Source organism: Colletotrichum chrysophilum (assembly GCF_026319265.1).
Source record: "Colletotrichum chrysophilum strain AFK26 chromosome Unknown scaffold_19, whole genome shotgun sequence".
Taxonomy (NCBI): Eukaryota; Fungi; Ascomycota; class Sordariomycetes; order Glomerellales; family Glomerellaceae; genus Colletotrichum; species Colletotrichum chrysophilum.
Window position 1 is genome coordinate 59,000 of NW_026517306.1, and position 15,807 is coordinate 74,806.

At 55.9% G+C, this 15,807-nt stretch overlaps 2 protein-coding genes across 2 annotated transcripts; both read left to right on the forward strand.

Annotated features, from left to right (window-relative positions):
* Positions 1–3,415: 3,415 nt before the first annotated feature.
* Positions 3,416–7,183, forward strand: COL26b_003408 (uncharacterized protein; the record flags this gene model as incomplete). The annotated part of the gene is made up of 4 exons (XM_053176305.1): positions 3,416–3,445; positions 5,041–5,261; positions 5,920–6,428; positions 6,591–7,183. 4 exons carry the CDS (start codon positions 3,416–3,418, stop codon positions 7,181–7,183), a joined length of 1,353 nt encoding a protein of 450 aa, XP_053039654.1.
* A 3,480-nt stretch (positions 7,184–10,663) lies between these two features.
* COL26b_003409 (uncharacterized protein) lies at positions 10,664–12,243 on the forward strand (the record flags this gene model as incomplete). The annotated part of the gene is made up of 2 exons (XM_053176306.1): positions 10,664–10,887; positions 10,947–12,243. 2 exons carry the CDS (start codon positions 10,664–10,666, stop codon positions 12,241–12,243), a joined length of 1,521 nt encoding a protein of 506 aa, XP_053039655.1.
* Positions 12,244–15,807: the final 3,564 nt, after the last annotated feature.

Consider the following 15,807-nt stretch of genomic DNA (forward strand, 5'->3'; position numbering starts at 1 on the left):
TCTCAGGCAGTCTATATCAGAGTAGTAGAAGGTTTGCGCCGGGTGTTTCGCGGCAGCTTTCGGTGTAGATGTGTGCCGACTGCGGCGATCGACGACGACGAGGGGCAGATTCTGAGGTGATTGAATAATCGCGGGGCAACTGTGGCTGAAGAGCCGCCTTTGCAAGATTGAACGCCACAATGACGTCACGTGCCTTCGATGCTTCCTCCTTTGATGCCCTTTGATGGACACCGAGGCTTGCAATAATGGGAGTGCCAATGCAATTCACTAAATACTGGTCATGTTTTGCATGGTTTGCATCAATTCTATGACTTTGTTGACTCAGATCTCACGTCTGCCTTTCCAGACTCTATGACGCAGACCGAACTAGGCGCCACACTTCAAGCTCCATAGCTCGGTGGCCAGTCACCCAGTGTCTACTAAAGCTGACAAGCTGATGCTGACCGAGCTTCAAGAGGTTTAAGGGCTGACAGCTCTGCTAACAAAGGCAAAGAGGTCTAAACTTTGGCCTCAGACAAGGCCGCGGTATGGCGTATTCTAACTTGCAAACTAGTTTGACAGACGGGAACGATGACAGCGGCGCCTAATCCAAGGGCCGTGTCTTTGTCACCGCTAGGCTTTGGTTGAACGTCAAGTAGTCTACGCATGCCGAGGGGACATCTCAATCGGGGTCGACGAGACACGGCTTCTTAAGAGAACCGTTTCACTGAGCGCAAGTATCGAAACTATGGTAGGAGGCCCTCTCCATCGTGGGATCGTCTTTTTTCAGAGCTAGACATCGGCAATGCCAAGAATGAGGCATTCCCTTCGTCTAAGGCCACTCCTGTGATATATTCACCACTGACAGATGAGTAGGCCAGGCCATGCTGAACTGGATTGAACGGAATTTGGCTCTCGCCTAGCATTCGGCCCTCTGTCGCGCTGCTACAGACAAGCACTGTACAGCTGTCGCCGCAGTTCGAATGCATCGTCGGAGCCCCAATAGACACGTCGTCGCGAGACCGCCGCTGGATTCGCGCCGCCATCTCCATCGGCCAGCGCATCACCGTGGAGGTCGAGCAAGTGGCGGTGTCTGACCGTACGTCCATGAGTGTCTCGCCTCTGTCCTCAGGTCTCGTGGAATGGGATCCATGTCAACTCGAGTCCTCCTTGGCCATCGATAGTCGCTCGTCTCGAAACGCTACCGCATCGTCGTACTGACAACAACAATCAGTGGAAATTTGCGCATTTTCGAAGGCCTTCATGTGATCAGATAGCAGACCAAAATTTGCCCAATGTGTCGGCGCTGCTGCGAAGGTTTACGGTGAGGATCGTCCAGCGTCGAACATGTGGCTTCCCCATACGGCTAGAGCGGGGACCAGGGAATTTCTCGTCGTCCGGGCAACCAGAAAACCAGGGGTGTGTCAAGGGAGCACCCGTGCGTGCCGAGAAAAAAAAAAGTTCGTCTGGTCTGGTGTTGACCGCGTGGCTGGGAACAATCGAGGGTCTGGAGCAAAAACCCAGATCAATTGGAACAAAGCCAGGTCCAGGGACATCGTCAGGTTATCAACATCTCCAACCTCCCCCAGAGATCAACAACCATCTGTGGGAGACAGGCCTGCAGCGGAGAAGTCTCTCCAGAGTCCAGGTCTTCTCATTCGATTCAGGGGAAATGGGGAAGCCGGCGGTCGAGCTCCATCCATGCATTGGCTTGATGAGACCCCCACTCGGGCGCTGCGGGCAGGATCCGTACGGTAGCTCCAAGTCTTGCGTCGCGTCTCTCTTGCATCTCTGCGGCGTCTGCGCCTTCAACCTCTGGGCTAGGCCTGGGAGATGGGACAGAAAAAGCAAGTTGCCAGCCAGCCTCGTTTTGCATGTGCGACCGTCAACGTGCATAAGTTGTGCGGTGGTTGCAGACCGACAGTCCAATGGTGGGATTCCACGACGCTGATGGCCCAGAAATCAGGACCGGTATTGGTAGTCGAGGGCGGCCGTTGCTGATTCTCAGCAGGGCCTCATCAGCAGGCGACGGCCTGAAAGAGAGGGTCGGGGGGCGGGTGAAGCTGAGGGTGGTTGGGGAAGCTTTGGGAGCTGGCCAATTGAGTTTGCGGGCTGCCGCGGTCAGGCAATTGGGGCCATGCAGACAGTCGATAGCGGGCAATTTGGGCCGTGGTCGAAACGATGATCTTCAAACCCAGCCACCTAGTCCGGTTGTTGTTTTGATGTATCGAGTGTGTCAGGATCATCAACAACAGACTGCCAAATGTGACAGGCGGCCATCAGCTCATTCAGTGCGCAATTGCAGCACTGGACGTTGCAGCTGGAGACACTGGACCGCGGCTTCTCATCGTGCCTAGCTAGCGTCCGTCCCTGTCTCTCGCTGTAGCCTGTGTCTCTGTCCCCATGTCTCTGACCAGATCGAACACACGAAAGGACAGCCGGCTGCTGATTGGTGGCCGGTCGCGCAGTAGCGGCCATCACGGCATTCGACTTGATCGTAGCGAGCGAGGCGGTGGGACATGGAATGATTCGTAGGTTCCCGACGTACTGAGCTTCTGGGCCAGTCTCGAGTCTCGGCGACTCGCGGTGGGAATCCGGGGGTCCCCTATTTTTGTCCAAGGTCCCGGTTTGTTGCGTTGGCTGCTCCGTGCCAGTGCTGCTCGATTTCTTGTCAAGGACTCAAGCAGGGACAGAGGGCCAACAGATGGCCCAGATGCCAGGTTTTGCGAAGGTTGGGGCCGTTCTGCGACCAAAATTGATTGCAATCTGTTGCTGGTGAACGATACGGCCTGCAATCTTCAGTGGAGGGAAGGACCCAGAAACAGCCGAGGAGAACGATGGTCAGCCGGTCAGGCCAGCTTCCAGCCTCCGGCATCCAGCTTTGAGAACTCCAAGAGGTTGAAGCGGGACCTGGAGCGGGACTCCAGCAGTTCGCCAGGGCAATCAATGCTGGACAACTCCACTGTCGGAGCTTGCGCAACGCAACGCAAGCGGCTGGGAGGTGGAGAGGGAGCAGCAAGTGATCCTGATTCTGATTCCCGATGGTTTGTTGACAGTGGATCTGTAGGGGACCTTGGAGGCTTGGTTGCAATGGTCGGGACTGGGAGGAGGCAAGCACCTCATGCCCATGGGCACCTCATGGCAAGCTCCGTGGAAAGCTCTGTCTGAGCAAGCAGCCCGACGCCTCCCGTCGCCGCCCGCGTCCTCCGTGCAAAGTCGTCCGGTAGTGGCAGTCGTGGCGGCAGCATCTTGCATGAAGACGGCTGCAAAGATGCCTCGCAATGATCGCAAGTGCATGACGATGCTCCGTTGGGCCAATTGGCACCGTACGACCAACGTTGGGCCGTCAATTGGTTTAGGCGCTGTTTCCACGGTGGCCGGAGCTGGTGCTGCTGGTGAGACTGGAAGCGGGAGTGAGATGTGAGGCCGACTCAGCATGGCGAGGATCAGAGGCCACACAAACAAGGTGAGACGAAGGCCACGGAGGGAACTCCTTGGTACGCTGGTACCTCGTGCTCCGTACCAGGTAAGGTAGCAAGGTAGGTAGGTATTCGTACTGCTGAGGTAGGAATCGATCCAGCCCAAGGTCGCAACCGAGGTGGGTCCTGGGAGCTCGTACCTGCCGAAACCTCATTTGCAAGGCTGCCACCATCCTCAATCCTCAGTGTGAGTGAAGGCATCCAAGGCAGCTCCTGCAGGGTGTCCCAGGCGTGCCAGGGCGTCAAAGCTTCGAGCTGCAGAGCTCCACCCCGGTCGGCCCCGCTCTGGTGCTGCCGGCTAATCCCAATTGGGCGGGAATAAACAATGGAATATCCACAGCTGCAAGTGACGGGAGCCAATGTAAACATTTGCCCACAACACACGCACCCTCGGCAGCCATCGAGCGATTCAATCCCCAGCCAAACCACCCTTGGGAAGGCTGGTTCAATCTGTTCTCATCTCGCTCCCGCCCGTGGCCTTCCATCATTGATTGAGCGAGAGAGTCTTGACTTGACACTCGCGGCGGCGCACGCACACGCCATACGACACTACCAACTAAGGTACTGCGTGTATCCGTATCTTGGGGGTACTTCCCACCGACACATTGGATGTCGTCTGTCTGCTAATTGCTGCGCGAATGTACACTAAGTGCTAGCCAGGTCCTGGTCATCCCACAGACAGACGCCAGTCACCACCAGTCAGGACTTGGCTCCGTCTATCAAACTCCCGGACGGACCTTCGTACTAGCAGCCAACTTCCTGTCGTCGGTTCCAGGAAGGAAAAAAAAATAAAGTACAAGTCGACATCAAGCCAGACCCAGCTCCATATATCCAGCATCCATCCATCCGCTCCAACCACTCATATCGCACTTTTCTGCCGCCAGTCCCACATCTACTCTCACCAAAGCCTCGTTCAATATCACTCCGTGCTTCACTCGGTCCAGCTTCCTTGTCGAATACCTCGCCTCCGAACCGTCAAGTCAAACACACACGCGCACGCACGGCAGCGGTACACACGCTCGTCCATACTCACTCACACTCGCACTCACACACACACATACGAGACTCGAGACACACCACCCTTGCTTGCCCCGGCAACCTCACAGGCTCAGCAGCCCTCGGTCTTCTGCATCTCACACTTCTGATCCATCCAACCATCTCCCCCAGCCCCCCGTCTTCAAAACCCAATCCGCATCGCACATCTCGCCTGACCCTCTTCTCCCTCCTTCTTCCCTCTCTCGCCATCCATCACCAAAGCTTCAAGCCATCTTTCTGCCCAACGCTTCCCTCGCGCAGAATCACCGACTTCTTCCTCCAAATCCAAAGCAGAAGATCAGAAAGCAAAAGAAGCGCGAGTCAACCAAAGACCGGCTTCTTCCCACTTTCCCCTTCTCCTTTGTTTTTTTAGGAAAACGAAGCAAGAGGATACTCTTCTTTGCCTTCCTTCTACCGGGAACGCTTAGAAGATTCTCCTCGTTGCGCCCAAAAGGCCGCCAATCTGGATTTTGAAGCGCGCATTCCCGTCCCCTTCAGCGTCTTCCCCTCCACCTACAAGGAGAGCGAGACACAAACCCAGACCCAGACCCAGACAGTAACCACTACCCACGAAGAGCTTGAGATCAAACTCCCCGAGAAGCCTCACAAGCCCGGACGGGAAGGTCACGTCTCTTCGTTCCCTCAAGAACAACTTCCCCCTCCCAGGAAGGACCACCGCGTCACCGAAGAGGTCCGTATCGAAGAACACTACCACCGTCCCGGTCCCGGTCCCAAGGTCGAGTCCCACACCTACGTTGAGGAGTTCCGGTATGTGTCTTTTGTCCCCCGTTTCCTTGTGTCCAGCAAGCAATCTCAAAGCACCTCCCGAGAGAGAAATTGAGCTCGAGAGAGAGAGAGAGAGAAGGAGAGGCAAAAAAGGACGGAGAGAGTTGGCCTTGAGCTTCCAGAGAAAAGGGCCCTCCAATTGATGGGGGGTCCGGACATCTGGAGAAACAACGGTCTCTCTCTCTTCCTCACCTCTTGGACTGTCTCTCTGTCTCTCACACTCTCTCTCGGTATCCATCCCACCCAGCCCGTTTGTTTTCTTCCACACACACCCCCAAACACCACAAACCCACCCGCGGTCACCGCCTCCCCATCCCCCCTCCCCTTGGCCCTCCTCTCTCTGCCTCTTCCGACCCTCCTCCCCTGTCCCCAACCGCGGGACCGCCTCAGCTCGGGCCCCGGTATTTCACCAAATTTCCTCTGCTACCCTTGTCCATTACGAGCCGCCGACCATGGACCCTGGGCGCCTCCTCCCGGGACCCTAGTCCGCAGTTGGCCAAGTAACAACATGTCACATCAAACATGTCAACTGGATCAAAAAAGCTTCCCCATCAAGCTCTTCCCCCCCAACTCACCTATCTCACTCATCTATCCCATCCAAACATTCGACTGACCTTTCTTCTCTTTTCCTTCTCTCCAGCCCTGTCCACCAACACTTCCACAACACCACCAACGAGTTCAACAACGACACTCGTGTCCAAGTCGACCACCGTCACCACGAGCACCTGGTAAACCCGATTGATAGAATCGAACGCCAGTACCGTCAACGCGCTCAGCCCAGCTACTACCGCGAAGAGGTCACCATCGAGCAACGTCCCTTGGCTTTGCCCGCTCACTCTCACCACTCCTCCGGTTCTTCTCAGGTCTCGGGTCACTCCCACAAGTCCGACCACTCCTCTCACCACTCCCACCACTCTCACCACCACCACTCCGACCACCACTCTCACCTCTCCTCCCACTTCCCGTCTCACCACCACCACCACCACCGCCCCGCCGCTTCCCACGTCGACGAGTACACCGTCGACTCCGAGCGCCCTCGCCCCCAGGAATTCAAGGAGACCATCAAGGTCACCGAAGAGACTATCGAACCCTCCCACGTGTCTGCCCCCCAGCACAAGTCCGACAAGATGGGTTACTACGACGAGCAAGGTATGTTACTACTCCCCCATCCCACCCGGGCTTCAAAACCCCCAAAGGCCCTGGTGTGATGACCCCCCTTGCGATGCTTTCTTGGCTTCAGTGTGTTTCGGTTTGCGCAGTGTGCTCTCCCCCACTATGGTCCAAGAACTGAACAGGTGTTTGCCGCACCAGGTCATTATCACTCTTTCCGCCAGGGTCTTCACAAGCTGGCTGACAAGATTGCTCACCCGCATAAAGGCAGCTCCACCGGCTACGAGATCGCCGAGATCCGTGGTGCTTCCCGCCCTTCGTCCCCCGGCAACACCGGTGCCCCTCTCCTCCCCAACACCGTCACCATCCCCTGCCACCACATCCGCCTCGGTGACTTCCTGATCCTCCAGGGCCGCCCCTGCCAGGTCATCAAGATCTCCACCTCCGCCGCCACCGGCCAGTACCGCTACCTCGGTGTCGACCTCTTCACCAAGCAGCTTCACGAGGAGTCCTCCTTCATCGCCCACCCCTCCCCCAGCGTCGTTGTCCAGACCATGCTCGGCCCCATCTTCAAGCAGTACCGCGTCCTCGACCTCTCTGACGGCCACGTCACCGCCATGACCGAGACCGGCGACGTCAAGCCCAACCTGCCCGTCATTGACCAGTCCAACCTCTGGTCCCGCCTCAACAGCGCCTTTGAGTCCGGCCGTGGCTCCGTCCGCGTCCTTGTCCTCAACGACGCCGGCCGCGAGCTCGCCGTCGACGTCAAGGTCATCCACGGCTCCCGTCTGTAAGCGTGTGAGCGTCACCGCCACCACGCGCTATGTTACTGTTACGTCTTGGATTGTTGGGATCTAGCAACATGTACGAAATACAGATGATGTCAATGTAATGGAGAAATGTGTGAAGGGAAGGGTTGAGATTGGACGAAAATCTTTCGGATAAAGGATCCACGGAGTCAAGTCTTTTACGTAGATAAAGTAGCTCTGTATATGATCTATTATCCATACCATCTGTGCCAATCAATCGTGTCGTGTTCACCAAAGTGTTTATGCTGGTGGGAGCTTGGGTCTTACGGTGCAAAAGAGCTCCCCTGTCTCTGTCTCCATAAACGTGCGTTTGCCGCCACAAGTGTTCCCTGCCATCCATCATGCTTCCATGTAAGTCAATGCCCGCCGTGTTAATAGACTGTCACAGCTACCAAATACGTAGAAGCCATTCAGGAAAACCCAATCATGAAAAAGACATTGCTGTGTCCTCAAAGGAATGCATCCGTCCTCTAGAAATGTGGGCAACACTTCTCTAACGGCACCACAACCTCTCTGTACACCACCTCCGCAAACCTCGAGTCGCCCAAGTCGTCCTCGCGTTCAAAGTCAAAACATATATACTTGCGAATAGCCTCATACAAGCCTCCACCGAGATCATCACCAATGTACTCCTTCATCGCCTTTTGCGCCCTTCCAACCCAAAGAAAAGCCCCACAGAACATGGTTATCTCGTTCGGTCGCCTGTTCTCTTTCTATTGCGCCGTATAACACATTTTCTATTGCGCAGTATGACGCTGAGACTGCAGGTCGCGAGAGCTCTTTGCAAAGAAGGGGCCGGAGGGCTTTGCTGTTTTGCCTCCCGCTTCACTGCAGACGAGAAGAATGTCGTCTTTGGCAAGCTGCGGTGGAATCCAGGCGAAGGTCGCGAGACTGAGGAGTGTGAGGGCTAACCAAAGGCCCATGTAGAGGCGGCTGTAGCGCATAGACGTCGTTTGCAGGAAGGCGTCGATGGTTTGCTGCCTAGATACGCCAAATGAGCTATGGTCGACAGGTTCTGGCTTGAACGTGATCTTCATGCTTGCGTCGACAACCAAAGCGTTTTTGCAATTTTCAGCTGTTGGCCCAGTTAAATTGCAAAGGTTTATTGGATTCTTCCCCTCGATGTTAAGCAAGTTCAGGGTAGATGAGGTTAGCGGAACTGACGCCTCAGCGAATTGAACCTTTGAAGGAGCTGAAACACCGATTGGCGAGACTAACGACTCACTTGGTCACGTTGTTCATAATGCTCATGGTACAAGGCACCGGGGTTGAATTTACCTTTCTGGCGGCGTGCTTATACTGCCGCTATCCGTGAAGACCTGAGTGACACTAGATACGGAGCTCTGCTTAAGGCTCGAAACAGATGTTCCATTCGGGTTGACGGTCAGCAAAGACGGTGCAGGGCCAGGCACCGGGACCTTCAAGGCCTTTTACAGCTTTCTGATCGTACGCTTGAGCATTGACTTCTGAGCTGGTGCCGCCTTCAGGGGATTTGAAATCGACAATGGCGCCATGATCAACGAGTTGATGCCTTTCTCCTTCGCTATATTCGAGACGCCATATTCTGGTGATCTTTTATCATACAATACAAACAAAATCACGCGACGTTCACGTCCCGGCCCTACTGTTCCTTCTGGTAGTTTTTCCGGTGCCTCTGTTAGCTCTGTACAGAATCCTGCACCACGTCCACCTCAAGACCTTAAAGGTCTTGAGCCAGATAATGTTGTGGAAACTTCCGACACTGGAGGGCGCTCGGTGCCAGCCGCATATTTGACGGATGAGAAGCCCACGAGCTTCGTTGATCGCCCCTCGCCAAATTCAATGCTCATCAGTAGGAGCAGCTACCGCCCTTCTCCTTCTCATTCTCTGGATGCCACTGGTGGGGGTCTTTACCCTCTTTTCTTTTTAGCGAAGACAAGACAAACATCCGTCCGCCGCCCCCGGTTGGACATTACAGTCATCTTGAGTCCGATGCGCGGAATCGAGCGCAGTACAGAAGAGAGACACCGAATCCCGAAGCATCTTAAGTAACACCCTTCATGTTTACTTACGAGAACTTCCATTCCTTGAAAGTTGCGTCGTGGACACCGAGGATGATGGCTCAGTCAATGCACGACGCCGGCATCTCCCGTTGGCCGCTTCATAGAGCACTCCATTAACAGAGAAACCCTCTGCAGTATGAATCAGGATGACCTGAAGGAGATGGAGATTGTTTCATTTGGCACGCGGAGGAAGATTTGGCGGCATATCGAGAATCTGAAGAGTGCAGCCTCCATGGATTGACAAGAGTGCGGACAAGCCCTTATTCAACCAGTTGGGAAGAGTTAGAAATCCTGGTCGCCCGAGGGCAGTGTGTTATTTCATCTTAATAGCCTCAGCCCGAACTATAAGCGGAACGGCGTTCCGGAACTCAGATCTTTTCGGCACCGGTGCCGGGGAACATGGGCACCGGCACACGGAGCATCCGGTATTGTGGGCCCGTCACATTTGCCGAAATTCCGGCGGTGCGGTCCCGTAGGCCGACTGAATCCCTCCAGGTTCGATCCATACTAGATCTCTTCCGCAGCCGAGTCGTTCAGGTCTAGACTCTCAGAAGGTTCAAGTCAATGAAGAGTCAATTCGATGTTCTTATCGGCGCTTCTATGGATTGCGTGTCGTCCCCATGACTGCTCTGTCGGCACAAACTGTAATAAGTCCAGCGAATTAAGTGGACTCTATTGCGACATCTTCTGGTAACAGTCTCTGGAACAGCATCGTCGCCCATATGGCATCCACTCAAATCCATCAGACCCATATCGTAATCCAAGCGGATGGCTGGGAAGTCCGGCACCACAACCGATGCGCAAAGAACCGCATCATGTGAGGACCCTTTGGGTGCGATCCCTAGGCACCTTGATGGACTCGCGCAGTGTCTCGTGTATCAATGGCGTGCGTGACTAGCTGTCATTGGCAGCTAATCCCTGCTGGCGCACCCCTCATCTTATCGCTGTTTGGCTGGTTTGGAGTGATCCCACCAACCTCCAACTGATAAGCAACCTAGCTACCCCGGGTTCCGGGAAGCTCTCACTAGGGGGCACGGGGGGCACGATTGGGGGATGGGAGGACCTGCCCTACCTCGCCTAACGTGCAACAAGACACTCACCTGCTTTCTCTGGCATTCTCGGTATCAGGTGGAACGTGTTGAAGACTGGAATGGGGGAAACTGAGTTGAAAGAGGGGTTAGTTGCTTACGACTCGCGTGCCTTTGTCTTAAATACCGAGCTAGTCCATTCCTTTGAAACCGAGGAAGGCTCAAGCTTCTCTTCCTCCAAGCTCTCTTCGCGGGATTGCGTGATTGTGTAGCTGTCTGGCAGAAGCTGGTCCTTCCCCCCCCCCATCATCGGCCAAACTATTCATATTCGTGGCTGAGAGGTATAGCTTCGCGTGTCCATCTGAAAAAAAAAAAGATTCTATCAGCCTGCCAACATGGGCTCCCAACCATCAAAGACCGCCGCCGTCGACCCTTCGAGCGAGAAAGAACTCCTCGAGCGCCTTCGCCGATTCCAGGTAACCGAAAATGAGTTGGTCAACGTAGAAAACGGAGGCGGGGACGAGAAGAACGGCATGAAGCTTCTCCGCGAGCCTGAGGGTCTGCCCGTACACTTGACACAATCATGGCAATCCCGCTTCCTCTCCGATCCAAAGAATAAGTGAGTTTCCACTCCTGGGTCTCATCCAAAAGGCCTTCAACTCACTTAAAGCTCCGCAGACTCGCCCTCACAGCGCTCAGCACCGCCGACCCGCGAACCGTCTTGACCTCGACCTCGACCAAGCTCTCGGATCCGCAAATCTTCAACGTCAAGATCCCCTTCGAGGGCGGTCCCATCACAAACCAGCGCTCCTCCGGCCGCTGCTGGCTCTTCGCCTCCACAAACACCTTCCGCGTTGCCCTCATGAAGCGCTACAACCTCGAGGCCTTCGAGCTCTCCCAGTCCTACCTCTTCTTCTGGGACAAGCTCGAGAAGTCAAACTACTTCCTCGAGCAGATCATCGACACCGCGGCCGAGGATCTCGACGGCAGGCTCGTCCAGGCCCTGCTCGGCGACATCGTCAGCGACGGCGGGCAGTGGGACATGGTCTACAACCTCGTGCAGAAGTACGGCCTCGTCCCGCAGGCGCTGTACCCGGACAGCTGGAACGCCATGAACTCGGGCGTCCTCAACTCCATCGTCAAGACAAAGCTGCGCGAGTACGCCCTCATCCTGCGTAAGGAGATCCGCTCCGGCTCGGCCACGGCGCAGACGCTCTCCTCCACCAAGGAGATGATGGTCCGCGAGATCCTGAGCATCCTCACCCTCACCCTCGGCCCGCCGCCGAACCCGCGCGAGGAGTTCACCTGGACCTACCTCGATAAGAACGGCAAGGCGCACGAGCTCACAACGACGCCCGCGGCCTTCGCAAAGGACATCTACTCCTCCGACTTCCGCATCACCTCCGCCGTCATCGAGGGCATGGTCTCCCTCGTCCACGACCCGCGCCACGAGCCCCTGACGCTCATGACCGTCGACCGGCTCGGCAACATCGTCGGCGGCCGCGGCGTGACCTACGTCAACGTCGACATGGCGACGCTCAAGTCCGCGTGCGTCTCCATGCTTAAGGCGGGGCTGCCCGTCTTCTTCGGCTCCGACGTGGGCAAGTTCAGCAACTCCGCGTCCGGCATCATGGACCTCGACCTCATCGACTACGAGCTCGGGTTCGGTGTGTCCACGCTGGGCATGGACAAGGCGAGCAGGCTGAGGACGGGCGAGAGCGCCATGACACACGCCATGGTGCTCACGGCGGTGCACCTCGACGCCCAGGGCAAGAGCGTGCGGTGGAGAGTGCAGAACAGTTGGGGCGAGAGCGCGGGCGACAAGGGCTGGTTTGTTATGAGCGATGCGTGGATGGACGAGTTTGTGTACCAGGCTGTCATCGACCCGCGATTCCTGAGCAAGGAGGTCAAGGGGGTTATTGGTACGGAGCCGATTGTGCTGCCGCTGTGGGACCCGATGGGCAGTTTGGCATAGATGTCTCGCGCGTTTGATGGGTTCGGGAGTCGGCGGACGCGTCTTTTCTTGTCGGGCACGAATATTAATGAATGGGATGGGTAGGCAAGCAGCGATCTAATTTACTACATGTTTACTTTGCATCCGGGCCCCCTCTCAACTGCTCAACATGTGGCCGGTCGTTCTCCTCTCCTCCGCCGTCGGCCACTTCCCGCGAAACCATGGCCGTCTAGCCAAGCGCAGACCGGTGTAAGACCAAAGATCCGTCAAGTGGGCTGCGTCAAACCATGGCGGCAATCCAAATAGACCCGCGTCATCTCCAGTCATGGAGCTCCGCGATATCCTTGCTAGGAGTGTCGCCGGGGCCCGAAGCGGATACGTCCCGGCCGCCGACAGCGAACCCCGGGGTTATCCACTCACCGAACCTTTCCTCAGAACCCTCCACCTCGCCGATGAAGGTTTTGCTCTCCCGACAAGGGACCACACACTCTCTGACGTGGTGGGCTCGGCCCGCGAAAGTTCTTCCAAGGACGGAAGGTTTGTTTTGCCTTTTGTGGATGGGATATCCGCTTGTCGACCGGGATGGAGTCGCTGGCCTCGAAGCGAAAAGTGAGGCTGCCCTCATTTGGCTCCCTGTACGCGTTTTGTTGAGCTCGATCAATTGGTATCAGTCATTGCTCCTGGAAACTCTGAGTCTGTGACTCAGCCGTGACTCGACAGAAATTGCTGCGTTCTTCCGATCACCTCGTAAGACAAAATTGTATCAAGATTAGAGACGGGACAGGTTCATGAGGGCTGTTCGCCGTTTGATCTGGAACGGCCTATGAACTACAGTCCGTGTAGCACGTGGAAGTACGGACACTGTCCAAGCAGTCGCTGCTGTATCCAAGCCGCTCGGTCTAGCAACGACTTGACGGTGCATTAGTTCGTAGGCTGAATGAATCCTAGGCTGCTTCTCCAAATCGCCAGCGCGATGCAAGCTACACTTTTGATAGCAAAAGTGAGGTGCGAGCTGACGGACGTCCTTGAGGTCTGTCGCCAAGGATCTCGCACAGTCGTTCGCCTGTACGTAAGTGTTCGAGATCAAGGTCGGGGGCCTCAGTTCAGATGGCGTTGCGGCGTATTCTTGGCGCTACATCGATCCACGTGGGAAACAGCCCATCTCTGGCATCAGAGGCTCTGCTAGTCCAAGCTCAATCTTCGTCGGGCTCGTTCACTCCATCCTTCGACTGCGGGACAGCATCATCTCCCATCAAGTCCACGCACGTATCGCTCAAAGGCCCGCTTCAAAGACGGATTTGGATGAAACGTCAGTAGATCGAGATGCGAAAATTGAAAATTCAAAGTTTTCACCCCGTCAAAGGATAGGCAATGATCGGAGCAGGTCACTTGAGATACAATGCAGTACATGGCGGAAAGCCTATGAGCTTCTGGGCCTAACAAACTGGGCGAGAACCCAAAGCCGTTGCTTGGTGGCTTGGAGTTGACCGAAGCCGGGGATCCCCGTCTTGGGCTCTACCGGGAGCGGGCTCTGCTGGCGGGTCTCCGGGACCGTTCAAGCCCAACCGTCAACGGTGTTGTAAAGGGGACGCCACAAACTACATGGGGTCCAACCCTCCTCGAAGCGGCAAAGCTTGAAGAGTGGAAGAGAAAATCTTCAACTGTGTCGCCTATTGGCTCATCAAAGCGCAAACCATAGAGATCTCGAATGCTGGCATCGCCAAGGCAGTGTTTTTTTTGGGCAGGGCTGTCTGGCGAATTGAAACAGATGGGATGCTCCTTGTCGGCTAGAGGGAATGACGGGGCATGACACGAGTGCGCCTTTCTCCATTGAGCGCCCTTGCGTCGATAGCAAGACAACCATCCCATGCTCTCGTAGCATCTCGCCTTGCACAGTTGAGGAGGCAACTGGAGAGACGTTACACTTGTTGCCTTCCTCTGTGGTTGCGAAGGAAGGCAATGAGGGAAATACAGCAAAGTATCAGGCAATAGCTGCGTGTGGCTGAATCGTAGCGGTGAGCGAGCATGCGACTGACGGGCTCGAGATCGACCCCAGTGTCCCCACGCGGCAGTTGCGGTTTGGCTCTGGCCGGGTATCGATCGAAAGGTTTCGGAGCCAGTGCTTCGCGGCAGGCGGGAAGACGCAAGTCATTGCTTGTTTGGTCGTGTGTTTGCGGCGTGGCGTAGCCGGGACGCAGATAATATGGAGAGTTGTCTTGCAGAACGGCAAGATGCTGCAGATGCGATTGAGTAGCAGTCACGCAGTGCAGTGTGCTATGTAGGCACGTAGGTCGATGGCGTGGTGGTTGCGGCGGTCGGTCGTGAAGGTGGGTGGTGCGGGGCAATGGTTGCGCTTGTCGTCGTTGTCTTCTTCCCTCTCGTAGGCCAGTCGGGTTGGAGATGAGTCTGGACAGCTGTTGCATCGGGATATCTCACATCAAAGGACTAGCGGATGTTCCAGAGTCTTCGATGTGTCCCACTGTCAGGTGGTGCTTGGCAGTCATACCGACGAGGGCTGACAGCCCATCAGGCACAGGCCAGGAGGCACAACAGACGGGCAGTCGCAGTCGACCAGCAACCAGAGATGCGGGCGGATGGTTGGGTCGAAATGGGCACGTCCATTTCATCCACAGCGATGCAGGGAGAGAGACATGGACAAGCGTGTAGTTAAAATCGGGCTGTCGGCGCAGTGGGGCCCATTTCTGCGTGCAGGTATCGATCGATATCCACGATTGGAAGGGATCGTGGCGGATTAGGTTTGGGTTCTGGAGGGATTGACGGATTGACTGGCTGTGGTTGTTGACAGCGTTGATGATGCGATGCCCAAGGGTGTGAAGGAGTTGTTGATGTTTTATTTCTTCTGCCTCGAGTCCTGGTTCGGTGTTTGTTGATTGCAGGAGATAGGAACGATAGGTACTGCAGGCGAGGCAGGCAGGTATGGCTCGGAACTGACCCAATGGAAGGAACTGAGACGGAAGGCAAGAACGGCGGGAGGTGCGCCTGCCCGAAGTACCATTACCACCACCAAGACCTGCCGTTGCGGCTTCACATCCACATCCACATCCCACCAGCAAGCAGTTGCATGTTTGGTTGCTGTTCGTTCACCTCAGTCCCGTCCGTCACGTTCATGCAGCTCCCACGTCTGCCGTTAGCCTCCACCGAGGACAAGCATCCGTTTCCTGGGCAAGCCATCCCGTCCCGGCCGCTCTAGACGGCATCCATCTTTGCCAATGGGCGTCGCTCGCTGGTTCGCCTCAATCAATCATCAATCAGACTGGCGTCAACATCTTGCGCACTAACGTTCTTCTACCCAGCACAAAGTCCCTCCGCTGACGTCGGCCAAATTCCCGATCCATCACAAGCGGACAACGATACGGCACGGCGGTTTTTTTGTTAGTCAGGGACCCGAGCGACCCTTGTCCTCCGGTCAGACGGCATTGGCATTGCATCGCACAAGAAAGAGCGCGGCATACATACAGCGTGCCTGTCCGTACAGAGCATTGCGACGCAACCCACGGCGGATGGGGGCAGCTGCGGCTTCTGCGACGCGAAGCCAATAGCTCCAACGAATGAAGCAGTGTACAT